This window comes from Pyrus communis, chromosome 1 (assembly GCF_963583255.1).
Source record: "Pyrus communis chromosome 1, drPyrComm1.1, whole genome shotgun sequence".
In the NCBI taxonomy this organism is placed as follows: Eukaryota; Viridiplantae; Streptophyta; class Magnoliopsida; order Rosales; family Rosaceae; genus Pyrus; species Pyrus communis.
The window spans coordinates 4,258,698-4,274,231 of NC_084803.1; the positions used below are offsets into that span (position 1 = coordinate 4,258,698).

The 15,534-nt window shown below is 38.6% G+C and overlaps 3 protein-coding genes across 4 annotated transcripts; 1 reads left to right on the forward strand and 2 right to left on the reverse strand.

Annotated features, from left to right (window-relative positions):
- The first annotated feature begins 5,039 nt into the window (after window positions 1-5,039).
- Window positions 5,040-10,621, forward strand: LOC137737345 (calcium-transporting ATPase 1-like). The gene is made up of 7 exons (XM_068476797.1): window positions 5,040-5,723; window positions 6,552-6,606; window positions 6,732-8,683; window positions 8,802-8,960; window positions 9,361-9,532; window positions 9,633-9,931; window positions 10,056-10,621. The coding sequence occupies exons 1-7, from the start codon at window positions 5,550-5,552 to the stop codon at window positions 10,293-10,295; spliced, it is 3,051 nt and encodes a 1,016-aa protein (XP_068332898.1). The 5' UTR covers window positions 5,040-5,549; the 3' UTR covers window positions 10,296-10,621.
- A 558-nt stretch (window positions 10,622-11,179) lies between these two features.
- LOC137718261 (cyclin-D5-1-like) lies at window positions 11,180-12,603 on the reverse strand. Its single transcript, XM_068457782.1, has 5 exons — window positions 12,365-12,603; window positions 12,160-12,251; window positions 11,783-12,060; window positions 11,542-11,672; window positions 11,180-11,427 (listed from the first exon to the last, which is right to left on the reverse strand). The coding sequence occupies exons 1-5, from the start codon at window positions 12,581-12,583 to the stop codon at window positions 11,377-11,379; spliced, it is 771 nt and encodes a 256-aa protein (XP_068313883.1). The 5' UTR covers window positions 12,584-12,603; the 3' UTR covers window positions 11,180-11,376.
- A 224-nt stretch (window positions 12,604-12,827) lies between these two features.
- LOC137718270 (cyclin-D5-1-like) lies at window positions 12,828-14,931 on the reverse strand. Of its 2 annotated transcripts, XM_068457800.1 has the most exons (5): window positions 14,513-14,931; window positions 14,309-14,395; window positions 13,887-14,181; window positions 13,671-13,804; window positions 12,830-13,518 (listed from the first exon to the last, which is right to left on the reverse strand). In XM_068457800.1, the coding sequence occupies exons 1-5, from the start codon at window positions 14,804-14,806 to the stop codon at window positions 13,390-13,392; spliced, it is 939 nt and encodes a 312-aa protein (XP_068313901.1). In that variant the 5' UTR covers window positions 14,807-14,931; the 3' UTR covers window positions 12,830-13,389. The 2 variants fall into 2 exon arrangements, with proteins under 2 accessions (XP_068313893.1, XP_068313901.1); XM_068457792.1 differs by having other exon boundaries at window positions 12,828-13,518; window positions 14,309-14,931.
- Between the last annotated feature and the right edge of the window lie 603 nt (window positions 14,932-15,534).

Genomic DNA, 15,534 nt, shown 5'->3' on the forward strand with positions numbered 1-15,534 from the left:
ATGAAAAAAATGTTTAGAACATTTCTTATGTTATTCTTAACCCATGGACCCCATTTTAATTTGAAAAATGCTATCAAGACTCCTTCAAAATGAAAATTTTATAGACTATTTGTCATTTCTTCGTTTAACATCAATTTTCATGTTAATATTATAAAATATTATTTCAAAAGCATAAGCTGTCAGATGATTATAAAGAGCCTCACTTTTAAAAAAATTCCCTTAATATTTCTTTTTAAATTTTAATTATGCGGATAGTATATATGGTATATGGATGGGTGGGTGTGATGAGCTTTTGAAAATAGAATTGTTCAATCCATTGATTCTTTTCTTTACAATAAATGGACGGGAAGATGATATTTAGTACTAAAGTCTAGTCGTATTTGTCTTAATTTGTAAATGAGATGTCTTAGGATCATCTACTGTGAATTGCAAGATATATATATCAAATTATTAAGAGAAACTCATTATGTGGCTACGCGCAATCCCACTTCTTATTTAAATATATTGATGTATAAAGAAAAAAAAAATGAATAAGAAGACACGGAGTGATAAATCACAAAGAGGAGTTGCAAACTACAATCGATTGAAAAATGTGAGTTTCAACTTCAAGTTGCATGCGTGACTTTAACCGAAATTTGAGGATCATCTTTAATTTGGATAAATTGTTTTGAAAACATTATGAAGAAAATGTTCCTTACAAAATTCGATTCACATTTTTAACCATATAAATGACCTCAAATTTAAATATAAAAAAATAGAAAATACAGTTATAATATAAGTGACCAAACTTGCCTATCAATTTTACCTAGAAATATCAAAAGAAATAGGAAGTTTTAACGAAATACTTCCGGTATTGTTCACTTTTAACGAAAAATTACATTTTTACATTTCTCTGATACTATTGACTACATCTTCATTTGTCATTTTTCATTAAAACTAATTTTTTTTTAGATTTTTTTGTTAGTTTTCCTACCTCTAGCATGCTTTCTAGGAAGTTGTGATTGTATGTCCCAACCTCACCCATGTGATCTCCATCTCGACCCGTACAACCAAATCTCACTTATGCTGCTTGCCAATTACAAACGAGGGTAAAAGGGTAATATCCTCCTTTATGATAACATGGAAAGCAAGGCAGAAAATTATGGCAAAGCGGAAGTTGCTCATTATATGCATAAACAGTCATCAGGGTCGAATGGGCTTATGGCGTTGAAGTTAGACATTAGTAAGGTGTATGATCGCTTGGAGTGGAAGTTCTTTGAGGCTATGATGTATCACATGGGTTTCTCTTCGACATGGATCCATATGGTTATGTTATGTGTTTCCACAATCTCGTACTCTTTCAAATTGAATGGCGAGTTGGCGACCCGGTAGGGTATGTGCATCCAGGAAGAAGAATTCGATAAGGGGATCCTCTTTCCCCCTATTTATTTGTTAATTGTGCCGAGGGTTTCTCGGCTCTCCTTACAAAGGCATAATCTGTTGGGGAACTGCAAGGTATCAAGGTGTGTCGCCCAGTCCCGAGTATTCACCATTTGTTCTTTACAGATGACAGCTTTATTTTCACTCGTGATACGCTTATTGAGTGCCAGAATATTAAGAAGGTATTGTGTATCTATAAAATTGCTTTGGGACAAGCAGCGGATTTTGAAAAGAGTTACGTTTCGTTTAGTACCAATCTCACGACTTATGAAATACTTGCTGATTGTCTTGGTATGAGGAGAGTGGAGTTTCATGATAAGTATTTGGGTTTATCGGTGTTTATCAAGAAGTCGAAGAAGGAAAATTATTCGTATGTGAAAAATCGGCTTTGGAAAAAAACTACAGAGTTGGCGTGGTGATTTATTGAGTAGCACGGGACGAGAATTGCCAATGAAGACGGTGGCACAAGCCTTGCCTATGTATTCTATGCAATGTTTTCTTCTTCTCAAATCCTTTTGCGAAGAATTAAACATGACGATTGCTAAATTTTGGTGGAGTGGTGACCTTGGCAAACGGAAAATCCATTGCTTAATTGGCGCCAATTGTGTAAGCCTAAACACGAGGGAGGTCTTGGCTTCAGGGATCTTTATGCTTTTAATCTTACCTTACTGTCAAAACAAGCATGGCGATTTATTCAACAACCAGACTCTCTTGCCTTTCATGTCTTAAAAGCCCGCTATTTTCCTACAACCGACTGTCTGAGTGCTCGGGTGAATGCCAATGGATCGTATGTTTGGAGAAGTATTGCGGCTTCACGGTCGGTGCTACAAAAAGGGCTTCGATGGCAGCTGGGAGATGGGAAGAGTATCAGAATTTGGCAAGACAATTGGTTGCCGAGATATTCCTTTTTTTGAGTCTTGAGTCCATCGCCGGAGTACTAGAATGCTGAGGCCATGGTAGATAATCTCATCATTGCAGGCTTGAGACGGTGGGATTTTGAGTTGTTGTATCAGTTATTTTCCCAGAAGGAAGTGGAGCAAATGGTCAGCTTTCCCCTCAGTATGCGTTCGGTTGAGTATCGACGCATTTGGCATTATGAACGCAATGAGAAGTTCTCAGTCCGAAGTGCCTACCATGTGGCACGAGGTATCATTTCTTCAGCTGGGGATGGTGCAAATGCTTCTCCTTCTTCGATTAGTACTGGTGGCGAAAAATTATGGAAGAGGTTATGGAATGCATGTGTTCCGGGGAAGGTAAAGATTCATGCATGGCGTGCATGTTTGGATTCTATTCCCAGAAGATCGAACCTTGCGAAGAGGAAAGTGGTAGTGAATAATTTACGTGGGTTTTGTGGTTCACACGGCGAGTCGACATAACACTTACTAAGAGATTGCAGCATGGCGAAGGTGGTCTGGTTTGGGGGTATGGGTATTCGGTTTGAGAATGGCAGCGCTCAACAATTTTTGCAATGGTTATTACACATTGCTTTGCACTCTCCATACTCGGCTTTTGACTTGTGTTTGATGATCTTATGGCTGCTGTGGAAGAACATAAATGAGGCTTTATGGAATGGGTCTTCTTTGTCGCCGCATGAGGTGGTGTTTCGAGCAGAGGGTTGGCTACAGGAGTATCAGAAATGGCATAAGGTTGGTGCGAGGAAGGTAAATCGTCCCCCCTCCAGAAGTGGAAGAAACCTGACGTAAATTGGGTCAAATGTAATTTTGACGGGGCGTGGATTCAACAAGGATTACGGGGTGGTTTCGGTGTAATTCTTCGAGATCACTCGTGTGTGGGGGTGGGGTGGGGTGGGTGTGTGGGTTCATCGCTGCTGTTGTCGGTCTAATTGGAAAGACAAGTTCTGCTTTCCACGCTGAGCTCTTTGCTGCCTGTCAAGCTATTTTGTTGGCCCAGTCTTATTGCCCAGTTGGTATGAATGTAGTTTTCGAAGAACATTCAAGTTTGGTGATGGCTGCCATGAATGGTAAGGATGAAGATTGCTCACCTTTGGGTCCTATTATCAACGACCTTCGTTTTTTACTCAAGCCCTTGCCTCAGCCGGTGTTAAACCATGTACAGCGAGAAAGCAACTCGGCTACGCATCGCGTTGATTGGGTGGGAATTGATGGTAATCAACAGTTTGTGTGGTTTGAACAACCTCTTGATTTGCTTAGGGATATTTTGTTTGAAAGTAACTCGGTTACGCATCGCCTTGATCGAGTGGGAATTGATAGTAATCAATAGTTTGTGTGGTTTGAAGAACCTTTTGATTTGCTTAGGGATATTTTGTTTGAAGATGCTTTATAATTTGCCTATGTATTGTCATTTGAGGATAGGTTGTCTTGTTATGCGGGACATTTTTTTTCCTTCGATCGGGTTGAAAATCCCCACAAAATTTTATCGAAGCTCATTATTCACACTATTCTTAATTTGTACGTTTTCAGATTTGTTTAATAAATATCGAACTTCCCTTTAAAAAAAAAAAAAAAAAACCATAAACAGTAACTTTCCCAAAACACACAAAAACAGAAAAAGTTACAAGCAAAATACTAATGGCCCCGGCTCTGCTTACACGCTGAGTTGTCATCACTCATTCGTTTGCAAGTCCCTATCAAACGAAACCCACGCCCACATAGCCAAAACCTGCGAATGAAGTTTCACTAACCAATCACACGGCATTTAAAATTCTTCGAAATTATTTTTGTCATCACTCTTAAATGATGGTCCCACATGACGGAGATGTTCACCACTCTCAAGTTAGATAACAAGGACGATGAACAAAAATATATCCGATTTTCTTTTGAAAATACTCACTCTTCCTTAAAAATTATAAATTAATTAAATTACAAATCATTTTATCATATACAAGTGTACAACAAACAAACGACCATGCATAAGCTTCCAGTGGGATTTCAGTCCCCACTTATCCCTCCCTACTTATTAGTTTACTTAAAGAATACTTCTATCCTCACATTATTTTTGTCTTTCACATATTTTGTTAAATTTTAGCTACTGATTTTCTTCAATTTCTTCAATTAGGTGATTGAAAATTGACAAAAATAGATGATAAATAAAGATAATTAAAAGGATAAATGATTAATTTTTAAGATAAAAATACGTTAACAAAGTAGTGCAACCCATGTAATGGATCCAAGTTCTCTGAGTTTTTAATTTTCTTCCAAACACAAGATAAGATATTAAGTTCCTGAAATTTCCCAAATTTACCACTCTCTCTCTCCTAAACTAGGCAACTCTACCACGTGGCAAAGATATCTTTGTTTAATATATTTAACTACTCTTTCACGCTCATCCTCCAACTACGATAAATATTTAAATGAAATGGATAAATAATTGCATGGCATCTTTTTTTAATAACGATAATATTAGTAAGACTAAAATTTTAAATTAAATTATAGTAATAGAAAATTAAAATTCATGTAAGAATTGGATAATAACTGTATAGAATCTTTGTTATATAATGCGTCACTAATAAAATATAAGATATTTCAATATGTAAGTAATAATTTAACATTTACAAAATTAATTTAAAAGTTTAACCTTTCTAACATTATTTTTCAATAATATAGTGTTATGTAAATTTTTATTCGCATATCAACGAGCTAACGAATTGAAATACGATGTAAACGGTTCCATGTAAGCAGTATTCCTCAATTACTACCACTCCATAGCATAATGGTCGTTGAAACGCTAAAACGTTTCGTCCAAAAAATTGAGCGGAGATGCTGAATCGTTTGAGGCGAGAGGGCTGCACGGTACAGAGAGCCAACGCTCAATCTCTCTCCGTCTTCAGCTTTCCGCCAACCGCCATAGACAAAGGCTGCAAGAACAGTAAGAGAGAGAGAGAGAGAGAGAGATTTGGAAGAGAAGAACAAGTCAAATTCTGTAGGGGTCAAATCCGGTCTTATTCTTCTCTTTGACGGCTCAAAATTATTGCACATCAGAGAGAAAAAGCCGAAAAGAAAAAGCGATTCCAGGTGCCGTTGGTAGAAGGCACTTTTGGTTCAGCTTGCGTTTGAATCTTTGCTGGTGAACTTGAATGAGTAAAGGCTAGGGTCGTCTTTGTGTGTATAAGGCTAGGCGTTTCTTGTTTGCGGTGAAGCTGCGAAGGTGAGATGGAGAACTATTTGAACGAGAACTTTGATGTGAAGGCGAAGAACTCGTCGGAGGAGGCGCTTGAGAGATGGAGGAAGCTCTGTGGATTTGTGAAGAATAGGAAACGGAGGTTCAGATTCACTGCTAATCTCTCCAAGCGGTTTGAGGCCGAGGCCATTCGACGCTCCAATCAGGTATAAATCGGCTTCACTTTTTGTTTTTGTGTTTTTTTCTCTTTTTTCTTATGTCCTGTTTGGTTCCTGAGAAAATTTTCATTTTTAGAAATTTTTAGTGTTTTTTTTTGTTGTTGTTAGTTGCCTTTGATCCTAGTGCTACAATAGATCTAATCTTATAATTTGGACAGTTAATCTGTAATTATAATTAATTAGTGTTCCTTTCCTGCGTGCTTGTGGATTTACATTTTAGCTGGTTTACATGCTTTAACAAGTGTAACGTATATAGAAAGTTGGGGCAGATCCTGAGGAAATGCTTTAAATGCCAGGAAAATCACATCTCCGTATTCGAAAATATTTCGATGATAGGTTTACCTAAGGGAGGGAAAAATTCTGGACTCATTGTTGTCTGAAATTTGAGATTACTTGTTTCTGGTGCACGGTGAATTAGCCATGCTGTTCGCAGATCCATTGCAGCTTGAAATTGCCATTTTGTATTGTCTCATCTTGCGGAATGTCAAAAAGAAAACCCTGACCAAGTACATACTTGTAACTGGGTTTGATTAATGGGATATGGAATGTAATACGACGATAATGTGTAAAAGGATTTAACAGCTTTCTGAACCATGTATGGTGAACCGTAGTTGCTGTACTATGGAATTAAGGTCTACCGTCTACCTTAAACAGAAATTGGGCAGATATACGTTGTACTTAATGGGGGTCGTAACTAGTAAACGTTTATATTCATGAGCATACTTTATGTAGAAAATATATCTTTTGATGTCTTATAAAAGAAAAGTTTTATTTCTTACTGCGTTGTCCTTTGTTCGTCTTCGGTGGAAATAACAGGAGAAGTTTAGAGTTGCAGTTTTGGTTTCACAAGCTGCACTTCAGTTTATCCATGGTTAGAATCTTAACATACTCAGTCCTGAAGTTGGTTATACAGACGCTATAACTTTTGTAAATTTAAAAACAATATTTCTATCTTTTTTATGTGTTTATTTGGTGTTCAACCTTCAATGTCTGCAGGCTTAAGTTTGCCCAGTGATTATACCGTACCTGAGGAAGTCAAAGCTGCGGGTTTTCAAATTTGTGCTGATGAGGTTGGATCGATTGTTGAAGGCCGTGATGTGAAAAAGCTGAAAAGTCATGGTGGTGTGGAGACTATCACAGACAAGCTTGGAACATCAAGTATCAATGGAATTTCTACTTCTGAGAAAATGCTGCATAAGAGAAAAGAAATATATGGAGTTAATAAATTCGCTGAAAAACCATCCCGTGGATTTCTTGTTTATGTGTGGGAAGCCCTTCAAGACACTACCCTCATGATACTTGCATTTTGTGCCCTTGTATCTTTGCTTGTTGGGATAATGACAGAAGGTTGGCCAAAGGGTGCCCACGATGGACTTGGAATTGTTGCGAGCATTTTGCTTGTTGTATTTGTCACTGCAACTAGTGATTATAAACAATCCCTGCAGTTCAAGGACTTGGAGAAGGAGAAGAAAAAAATTACGGTTCAGGTTACTAGAGATGGATTCAGACAGAAGCTGTCCATATATGAACTACTTCCTGGTGACATTGTTCATCTTTCTATTGGAGATCTGGTCCCAGCTGATGGACTTTTTGTTTCTGGGTTTTCTGTGCTGATAAATGAATCCAGTTTAACTGGTGAGAGTGAACCAGTTAAAGTCAATTCTACTAATCCTTTTCTCCTGTCTGGAACTAAAGTTCAAGATGGATCATGCAAGATGCTTGTAACTACTGTTGGAATGAGAACCCAGTGGGGTAAACTGATGACTACTCTCAGTGAAGGAGGAGATGATGAAACCCCCTTGCAGGTCAAACTAAATGGTGTGGCAACCATCATTGGGAAAATAGGCCTGTTTTTTGCTGTTGTGACATTTTCTGTGTTGGTTCAAGGATTGTTCAGCCGCAAGCTTCAAGAAGGATCCCACTTGATCTGGTCTGGAGATGACGCATTGGAAATCTTGGAATATTTTGCTATAGCTGTTACAATTGTAGTTGTTGCTGTTCCAGAAGGTTTGCCTTTGGCTGTGACATTGAGTCTTGCTTTTGCCATGAAGAAGATGATGAACGATAAGGCACTAGTCAGGCATTTGGCCGCTTGTGAGACAATGGGATCAGCCACAACTATCTGCAGTGACAAGACTGGGACACTAACGACTAACCACATGACTGTTGTGAAAGCTTGCATTTGTGGGAAAATCAGAGATGTGGGAACCTCTGAGGAAGCTTCTAACTTGGCCTCTATAGTTCCTGGCTCCGGTTTGAGACTCATACTTCAATCTATTTTTAACAACACTGGAGGAGAAGTTGTTAAAAACAAAGATGGCAAGATTGAGTTACTTGGAACACCCACTGAGACTGCTATTTTGGAATTTGGGATGTTGCTTGGCGGTGATTGCAAGGCAGAACGGGAAGCATCAAAAGTTGTTAAAATTGAGCCCTTCAATTCTCATAAGAAGCGAATGGGTGTTGTTCTAGAGCTTCCTGAAGGTGGCTTCCGGGTGCACACTAAAGGTGCTTCTGAGATAATATTAGCTGCATGTGACAAATGCATGGGTCCAGATGGTGAGGTTGTTCCCCTCGATAAAGCATCCATTGATCTTTTGAGTGGCATCATTAAACGTTTTGCTAGTGAAGCACTTAGAACTCTCTGCCTTGCATACATGGAGGTTGGCAATGAGTTCTCAGCTGAAAGTCCTATTCCCGCCTCAGGGTACACTTGTATAGGCATTGTGGGTATCAAAGATCCAGTTCGTCCTGGTGTCAAGGAGTCCGTTGCAATTTGTAGGTCTGCTGGTATTACAGTCAGAATGGTTACCGGAGACAACATAAACACTGCAAAAGCAATTGCAAGAGAATGTGGAATTTTGACCGATGGGGGTTTGGCAATTGAAGGCCCAGAATTTCGTGAGAAGAGTGAGGAGGAATTACAAAAAATTATTCCAGAACTTCAGGTACAGTTTCTTATTTTTCTGGAAAGACACTAATACGGAAACATGTAATCAAAATTTCAAAAATACCGCCAGTGAGCTGTTACAGAAACGTGTAGTTAATTTATTATCATGTGATCAGGTTATGGCTCGATCTTCACCAATGGATAAGCATACCCTTGTAAGACACCTAAGGACCACTTTTCAAGAAGTTGTGGCCGTGACAGGTGATGGTACAAACGATGCTCCAGCACTTCATGAAGCTGATATAGGGCTTGCAATGGGCATTGCTGGAACTGAGGTATTTACCATGATGTTGCTCCTTTTTGTGTCTTAATAAAAGTTTCTCTCTCGCTTTCTCAAATCATAAAGTCACACATTTTCACAGATGATTTTCCTTTTTTATAGATATAACATGCTAAAGACATACAACTCCTTTACTTCTTAGGTAGTTTTTAGAGAAAAGTTCCATCACTATTTTGATTGATGAGCTTATTACTAAATTGAGGTATCAGAAGACTGCAAAAAGGTTGGGTTGGAAAGTGGTGGTGGTGGTAAGAGACTAAATCATAGTAGGTTAAATATGGATAATACACGAAAGAAGTGATTCCTTTGCCCAATGACGGGTCGTTTACTCTCTTCTTCTCATGTGTTGAACCTTTTTGATATTAAGATAATTAAGCGTGTTCTAATCATCTCAGGTAGCAAAAGAAAGTGCTGATGTGATAATTCTGGATGATAACTTCTCTACAATTGTGACTGTCGACAAATGGGGACGTTCAGTGTACTTGAACATACAGAAATTTGTTCAGTTCCAGTTAACGGTTAATGTGGTTGCACTTATTGTCAACTTTTCTTCTGCCTGTTTAACCGGTAAGCACACTGACATTTTCTTTCTTATTTAAGTTTCTTTTTTCTTTCTCATGACAATATTGTGGCTCACTTTTTGGTTTGGGGTTGATAACGCACATAGGAAATACACCGCTTACTGCTGTACAGCTTCTCTGGGTCAACATGATCATGGACACTCTGGGAGCCCTTGCATTAGCCACTGAGCCGCCTAATGATGATTTGATGAAGAGAACACCAGTTGGCAGGACGGGAAACTTCATCACTAATGTGATGTGGAGGAATATCCTCGGGCAGTCTCTGTATCAGTTTGTGATATTATGGTTTCTACAGACCAGAGGAAAAGAAGCTTTTCAGCTCGTTGGCCCAGACTCTGATTTGATCTTGAACACCCTTATCTTCAACTCATTTGTGTTTTGTCAGGTAATTATGAATTATCGGGGGATTGATTTACTCATATTGCGTTAGTTCATGAATCGGAGTATTAGAAACAGTAAAATTCGAATTCAGGAAATGACCACTCACCCTCGTACGCTGTTTCCTTCAGGTTTTCAATGAGATCAGCTCGAGGGAAATGGAGAAGATAAACGTCTTCAAAGGCATAACGCAGAACTACGTTTTCGTGTCTGTCCTCTCTGCCACTGTTATCTTTCAAATCATAATCATTGAGTTCCTGGGTACATTCGCAAGCACATATCCTCTAAGTTTGAAGCAATGGTTTGTTAGCGTTGCGCTTGGGTTCCTTGGCATGCCGGTGTCAGCAGCTCTGAAATTCATCCCCGCGTAAGCGAGACAGGAGATCGACTGGGAACTTGAATATGTACCTCTGCGCTTGCCTACAGATGGAGGTTTTGTTATGGCATCGTTTCAAAGATCATTCTTTCGATTCTGTAAAGTCGAACAGCTAGCAAATTCATGGCTAAATGACATACTCTCCTGCTTATGGAAAGATGTCAGTGAACGGAGGCGTCACGTGATATAGTGATATTACTGTTAGAATATACTCCGGTTACGTACAAAATTCCCGAGTGAAAATGACATCATATGAAGATATTTGTATTCGATCTAAATTTCAGAGTTTGATTAATTTGAAAAGGAACCATTAATTTTTTATTTTATTTTTAATAAAAAGGAGATCAGCGGATGATTTCGTCGGTAGTCCATCCTTCCGGAGGCCGGAAAGACTCAAAGACATTTTAGTCTCTTCTTGACCATCACCGTGCAATTCATCCGTGGCAAGAATCGAACTTGGGTGAATGTGGATCTGGAACCCATTCCCAACCATTGGACCACCTCGTCGTGATTAAAAAGTAACCATTAATTAACTTTGTCAAAATATGATTAGCATAGAAAGGTACCGGTTCTCTGCCAGATCCAATAAAACTGAGCCTGCTGAGCAGGCGATCTGGGCCGTTGAAATTTGATCCAAAGGTAACAAACAGGGAACCCTCTAAAAGTTATAATAATTGTAATCGTTTGATCAAATTTCAACAACCCAAATCGCCTGCTTAGCAGGCTCAATATATATGGATCCGAAGGGGATCCGGTTCCGCATAGAAAAACCTATTGATGTCTTGGGTTTGCATGACACCTCAGCGCTACACAGCCAACCAACCAAAATGCTTATAAGGAAGAACATAGTAGGGCCCACCTAGAAAAACATACCCCAAACATTCAAACAAATCAGATCTTTACAAAACTCTCTTGAATTTTGATGGCCAACATGCAACACAAACGCATCAAATCTCACCAAGGCACCTCATCTCCTCTTTCCCATTTACTATTTACTATTTATCAACAGAATCACTTCTCTGCCGTAACTGAAGAATTTTCTACAACATTTACTGCACCTTTTGGGTTATTTACTTTCAACCACCTAACCGCTCCTGCATTTGATGGTACAAGAAAAACACAGCGTCCTGCAACACAAAGGCCAACAAGTCCAAGATTAATCAACCCATTAAGCAAAATCCAGTCTTTAATCCATTTGATTAACCAACTAATGAGATTAATTAACGAACCAAAAAACTCACAGTTTCCAAAAAATTCAAATCAGGAACCGATATCCTGACATTCAATGATTCATTAGTTAAATTCTGATCCAATGCCAGTAAGGTGGCGGCAGCTGCTACAGCGGACGCCCGATGATGCATTAAATTGATCTCTAACGTTCAAGTACAAACTTAATTAATTCGTAATGACCATCTAAATCAACCAACAAAAACAAATTAATTGATTAAGTGATCAATTAATTCATGTAAATAACAGAAATACCTGTCATTACAGAACGGAGGTGTGCTGCAATCTGAAATTTCACATCTGGTGGAAATTCTTGCCATAACTTGGAGACCAAGTAATCGAGAAACGCGAAGGGTGTGATTATATCCATGTCCCATCCTAATGCTGTCAACACCCTATGCGCCTTTTGTACAATAGATCCCGCTGCAAAGAAGTAATCTCCGTCTTCGTGTTGTGACAGCGGTGGGAGCATCATCCTCTCCGTCCATGCCGCCAACGATAGGCAGGCCACCGAAAGCAATCTAATTTCCGGTCTTTCTTCTACAATCTGCAGAAAAAAAGAAAAATTAATCAATTCATTAATACTAATAAAATTTCTAATTAAATTAAAATGTAATCAAAATCTTACGGGCATGGCGATGGACGTCAGAGAAATGAACCGATCGAAGTATGTAACGGACAAATATACTACTGTTGAGGATTGAAACCCAAATGCTGCTGTTTTCTGAATTTCAAGAAACACCAGATTAAACTCCCGACTGAAACTTCACAAACGTTAGTACAAATGGATCGAAATTTCGAAAACAGGAAATGGGGTTTTGGAGTTTTGAGACTAACGTTGAGAGCCCATGTGATGGATTCTGATCGAACTTCCAAAACCCAGTTGGGAATGATCAAAGCTTCATCTCTCTGGAACCCGAATTCGATCTCTATGTGGATTAAGTTGTTGATGCCGTCGTCTGGGTTTTCAACTGGCACCTCATCGTTCAAAAATTCAGGATTTTCTTGGCAAGAAAGGTCCGGCGATAAAGGATCATCGTCATTGCCACCGTCCATTGTTTCTTTATTGGCAAGAAAGCTCTGGAAAAGCTAGTAGAAATGGAATCAAATGATATGAACTCAGTGAGTCAACCCAGTACTGAAGCCAAAGATTTGGAGAGAAAATGGTTGACCAGCAAAGACTGAATAGGACTGAATATATCAATATACTAACTTATACATAGAGGGGTATTAGATTTAGTACCACAAGCATGAATGCTAGGTGTTTGGGCATAGGCTCGTGTGCGATTGATCCTAGCATTTCTCATATTAATTTGCTGCATTGTTTTCCCGAGAGCGTATTTTGCTCGACATCTCAGATTAACTGTCAGTTTCACCGGCTTCAAGTTTTCAACCTTCGTTGAAAATGCCCAAATGATACTGGAACTACATGTGTGTTTCCGAATTTCAGCGTAGATAGTACTTATACAACTCTTTTTCTTTGTGCAAATTTGAAATGTGTGTTAATTTCTACTAGGTGTGGTTGGATTTCCATGTACTAGATTTTATTTATACAACTCGGTTTATCTGTACTTGATTTGATTTTTGTGTTAAACAAAGAAAATCTTAGGGGCAAACAACTGGATTACGGACCACTTGACCATTCAACCGCACATACAATAAAAGGCATCCTCCTCCGTATGTAAGTCTCTCCCACCCCCTTGTGTTTGCTGCCCTAGCGAGCGTCCGAACTTAGGATTCTTTCCTCCACTCCACTATGGAAATTTCTACACCAGAACAGAATTACTCTAATGTAATCTGATCTAGCTGAAATTTTCTCTACAACATCCATCCACGGGGCACGAATCAAACTGCGTCAGCGATCAAGTGGTTTTTACAGACTTCTCTGCTGGAACTGAAGAATTATCTACAACATTTACTGGGATCAATCGGTCCTTCAGACTCTTCAGCTCCTTTTCCTGCATTCGATTGTAGCAGAAAATCACAGCTTCCTGTAACACAAAGGCCAAAAACCCGAAGATCGATCAAACCCATCAATCAAAATTCAGTCTTTAGCCTACATAAAAGGCCAGCAAGTCCCAACATTTAATCTACATGAACATCAACTAATTAATGATAAAATGGCTAAAAAAAAAAAACTCACAATTTCCAAAAATTTCAATTCTGATACAGAGTTTATCTTTAATTCCAATGCTTCTTTTGTTAGTTTCTGATCCAATGCCATCAAAGTGGCCGCGGCTGCTACAGCGGACGGTCGTTGATGCATTGAATTGATCTCTACATTAACATTAAAACGTAATTAACTAACCATCTAAATCAACTCACAGTTAACTAAGTGATCAAACAGAAATAGAAATACCTGTGATTATGGAAAGGAGGAGGCCTGCAATCTTGGATTTTACATCAGATAGAGATTCTTGGCACAACTTGGAGACGAAGTAATCGATAAACGAGAAGGGTGTAATCATATTCATCTTCCATTCTAGTGCTCCCAACACCGTAAGCTCCATTCTCTGAATCAGTTTTACTTCAAAAAGGTGAGGATTTTCGACTTCGTACTGTGACAGTGATGGAATGTTCTGCTCCTCCATCTTTGCAGCCAGAGATAGACACGCCACTGAAAGTAATCTAACCACAGCTTCTTTATTATTAACCTGCAAACACATGAACTGCGTCTTGTTACACAGTTGCGATTTAAAACACCGAATGGAATACAAATTTACAAAACACATTGGCATTATCGTTTGGACAAAGCCCGAAAAGGCGAAAACTAAATCTTACGGGGATTTGTCTCAGGGAAATGAACCGATCAAAGTATGTCATGCACAAATATGCTGTTCTGGGATGAAATCCAAGAGCCCTTCTTCTCTGAAATCCGAGAAACACCAATGATAGGAACACAATCAAATTCCCATTCGAAACAACTTTTTGGATCGAAACTTGGAAAACAAGAAATTGTGTTTTTGAGATTAGATAGAGACTAACTTGGAGAACCCATCTGATGGATTCCAATCGAGCGTTCAAAACCCAAATGGGAATCACCAAATCTTCGTCTTTCTCGTACCCAAATTCGATCTCTCTGAGAATTAAGTTCTGCAAGTGGTCTTCTTCCAGTGCAAAGCCGTCACAATAGTTGTTGAGATTGGGGATTAGTTTGTCTTCTCCACAATCTCCGTTGAAGAAAAAGCTGTCACTTTCTCGGCAAGAAAGGTCCGGCGATAAAGGATCACCGTTTTCGTCTCTTTTTCTCTTTATAATCTTTCTATCTGTTTGCCGCATTTCCACCAAGAAAATCTAATGGGAACAGAGTCGGATAATATAATCCCAGGACTACTGAATTTGGAGTGAGAACAAATGGTTGACCAGCAAGACTGGAGAGGTTGAGATGGAGACGAAATGGGGCAGTTTAGCAATAATGTGACACCGTACGTTTTAACGGTTGCAGATTCAACGGAAATGTGAAATGGGAGTTGTTATGGATGAATATCTGTTTGTCCAGAGGCCTATAGGAACTTGGCATAGGGTTCGTTTGGATGTGTTTTTAAAATGGCTGAAAGCGTTTTTAGAAAAAATATTTTTGGGTTTCAAAAGCACTTAAAGTGTTTTCTGCAAGAAGCACCAGTTATGTACTTCTTACAGAAAGCACTTTAAGTGTTTTTCCATGATTTATTTGCATTTTTACTAAAAATTGGTTCTAAAAACATTTCACCAAAAACACTTTTAATTATTTTAAAAGCACATTCAAACGAGCACATATACTTATAATTAGAAGCACTTTTATGTGACATATTTAAAATAAAATATGATACATTTGAACGAACATGTCGTTGATTTTACAAGAATACTATTTGACGGTATTTAAAAGTAATCAATTGCACATTGTCATGCATTTGAACTTTTATAAATTGGAGTGAGTATTAGCTTTGGTACAGTGTCATTCCCGGTACAGCCTTAGTGTTATACCCATTTTGTAGAAGTCCTTGTATCTAACTCCCATAATATTATAA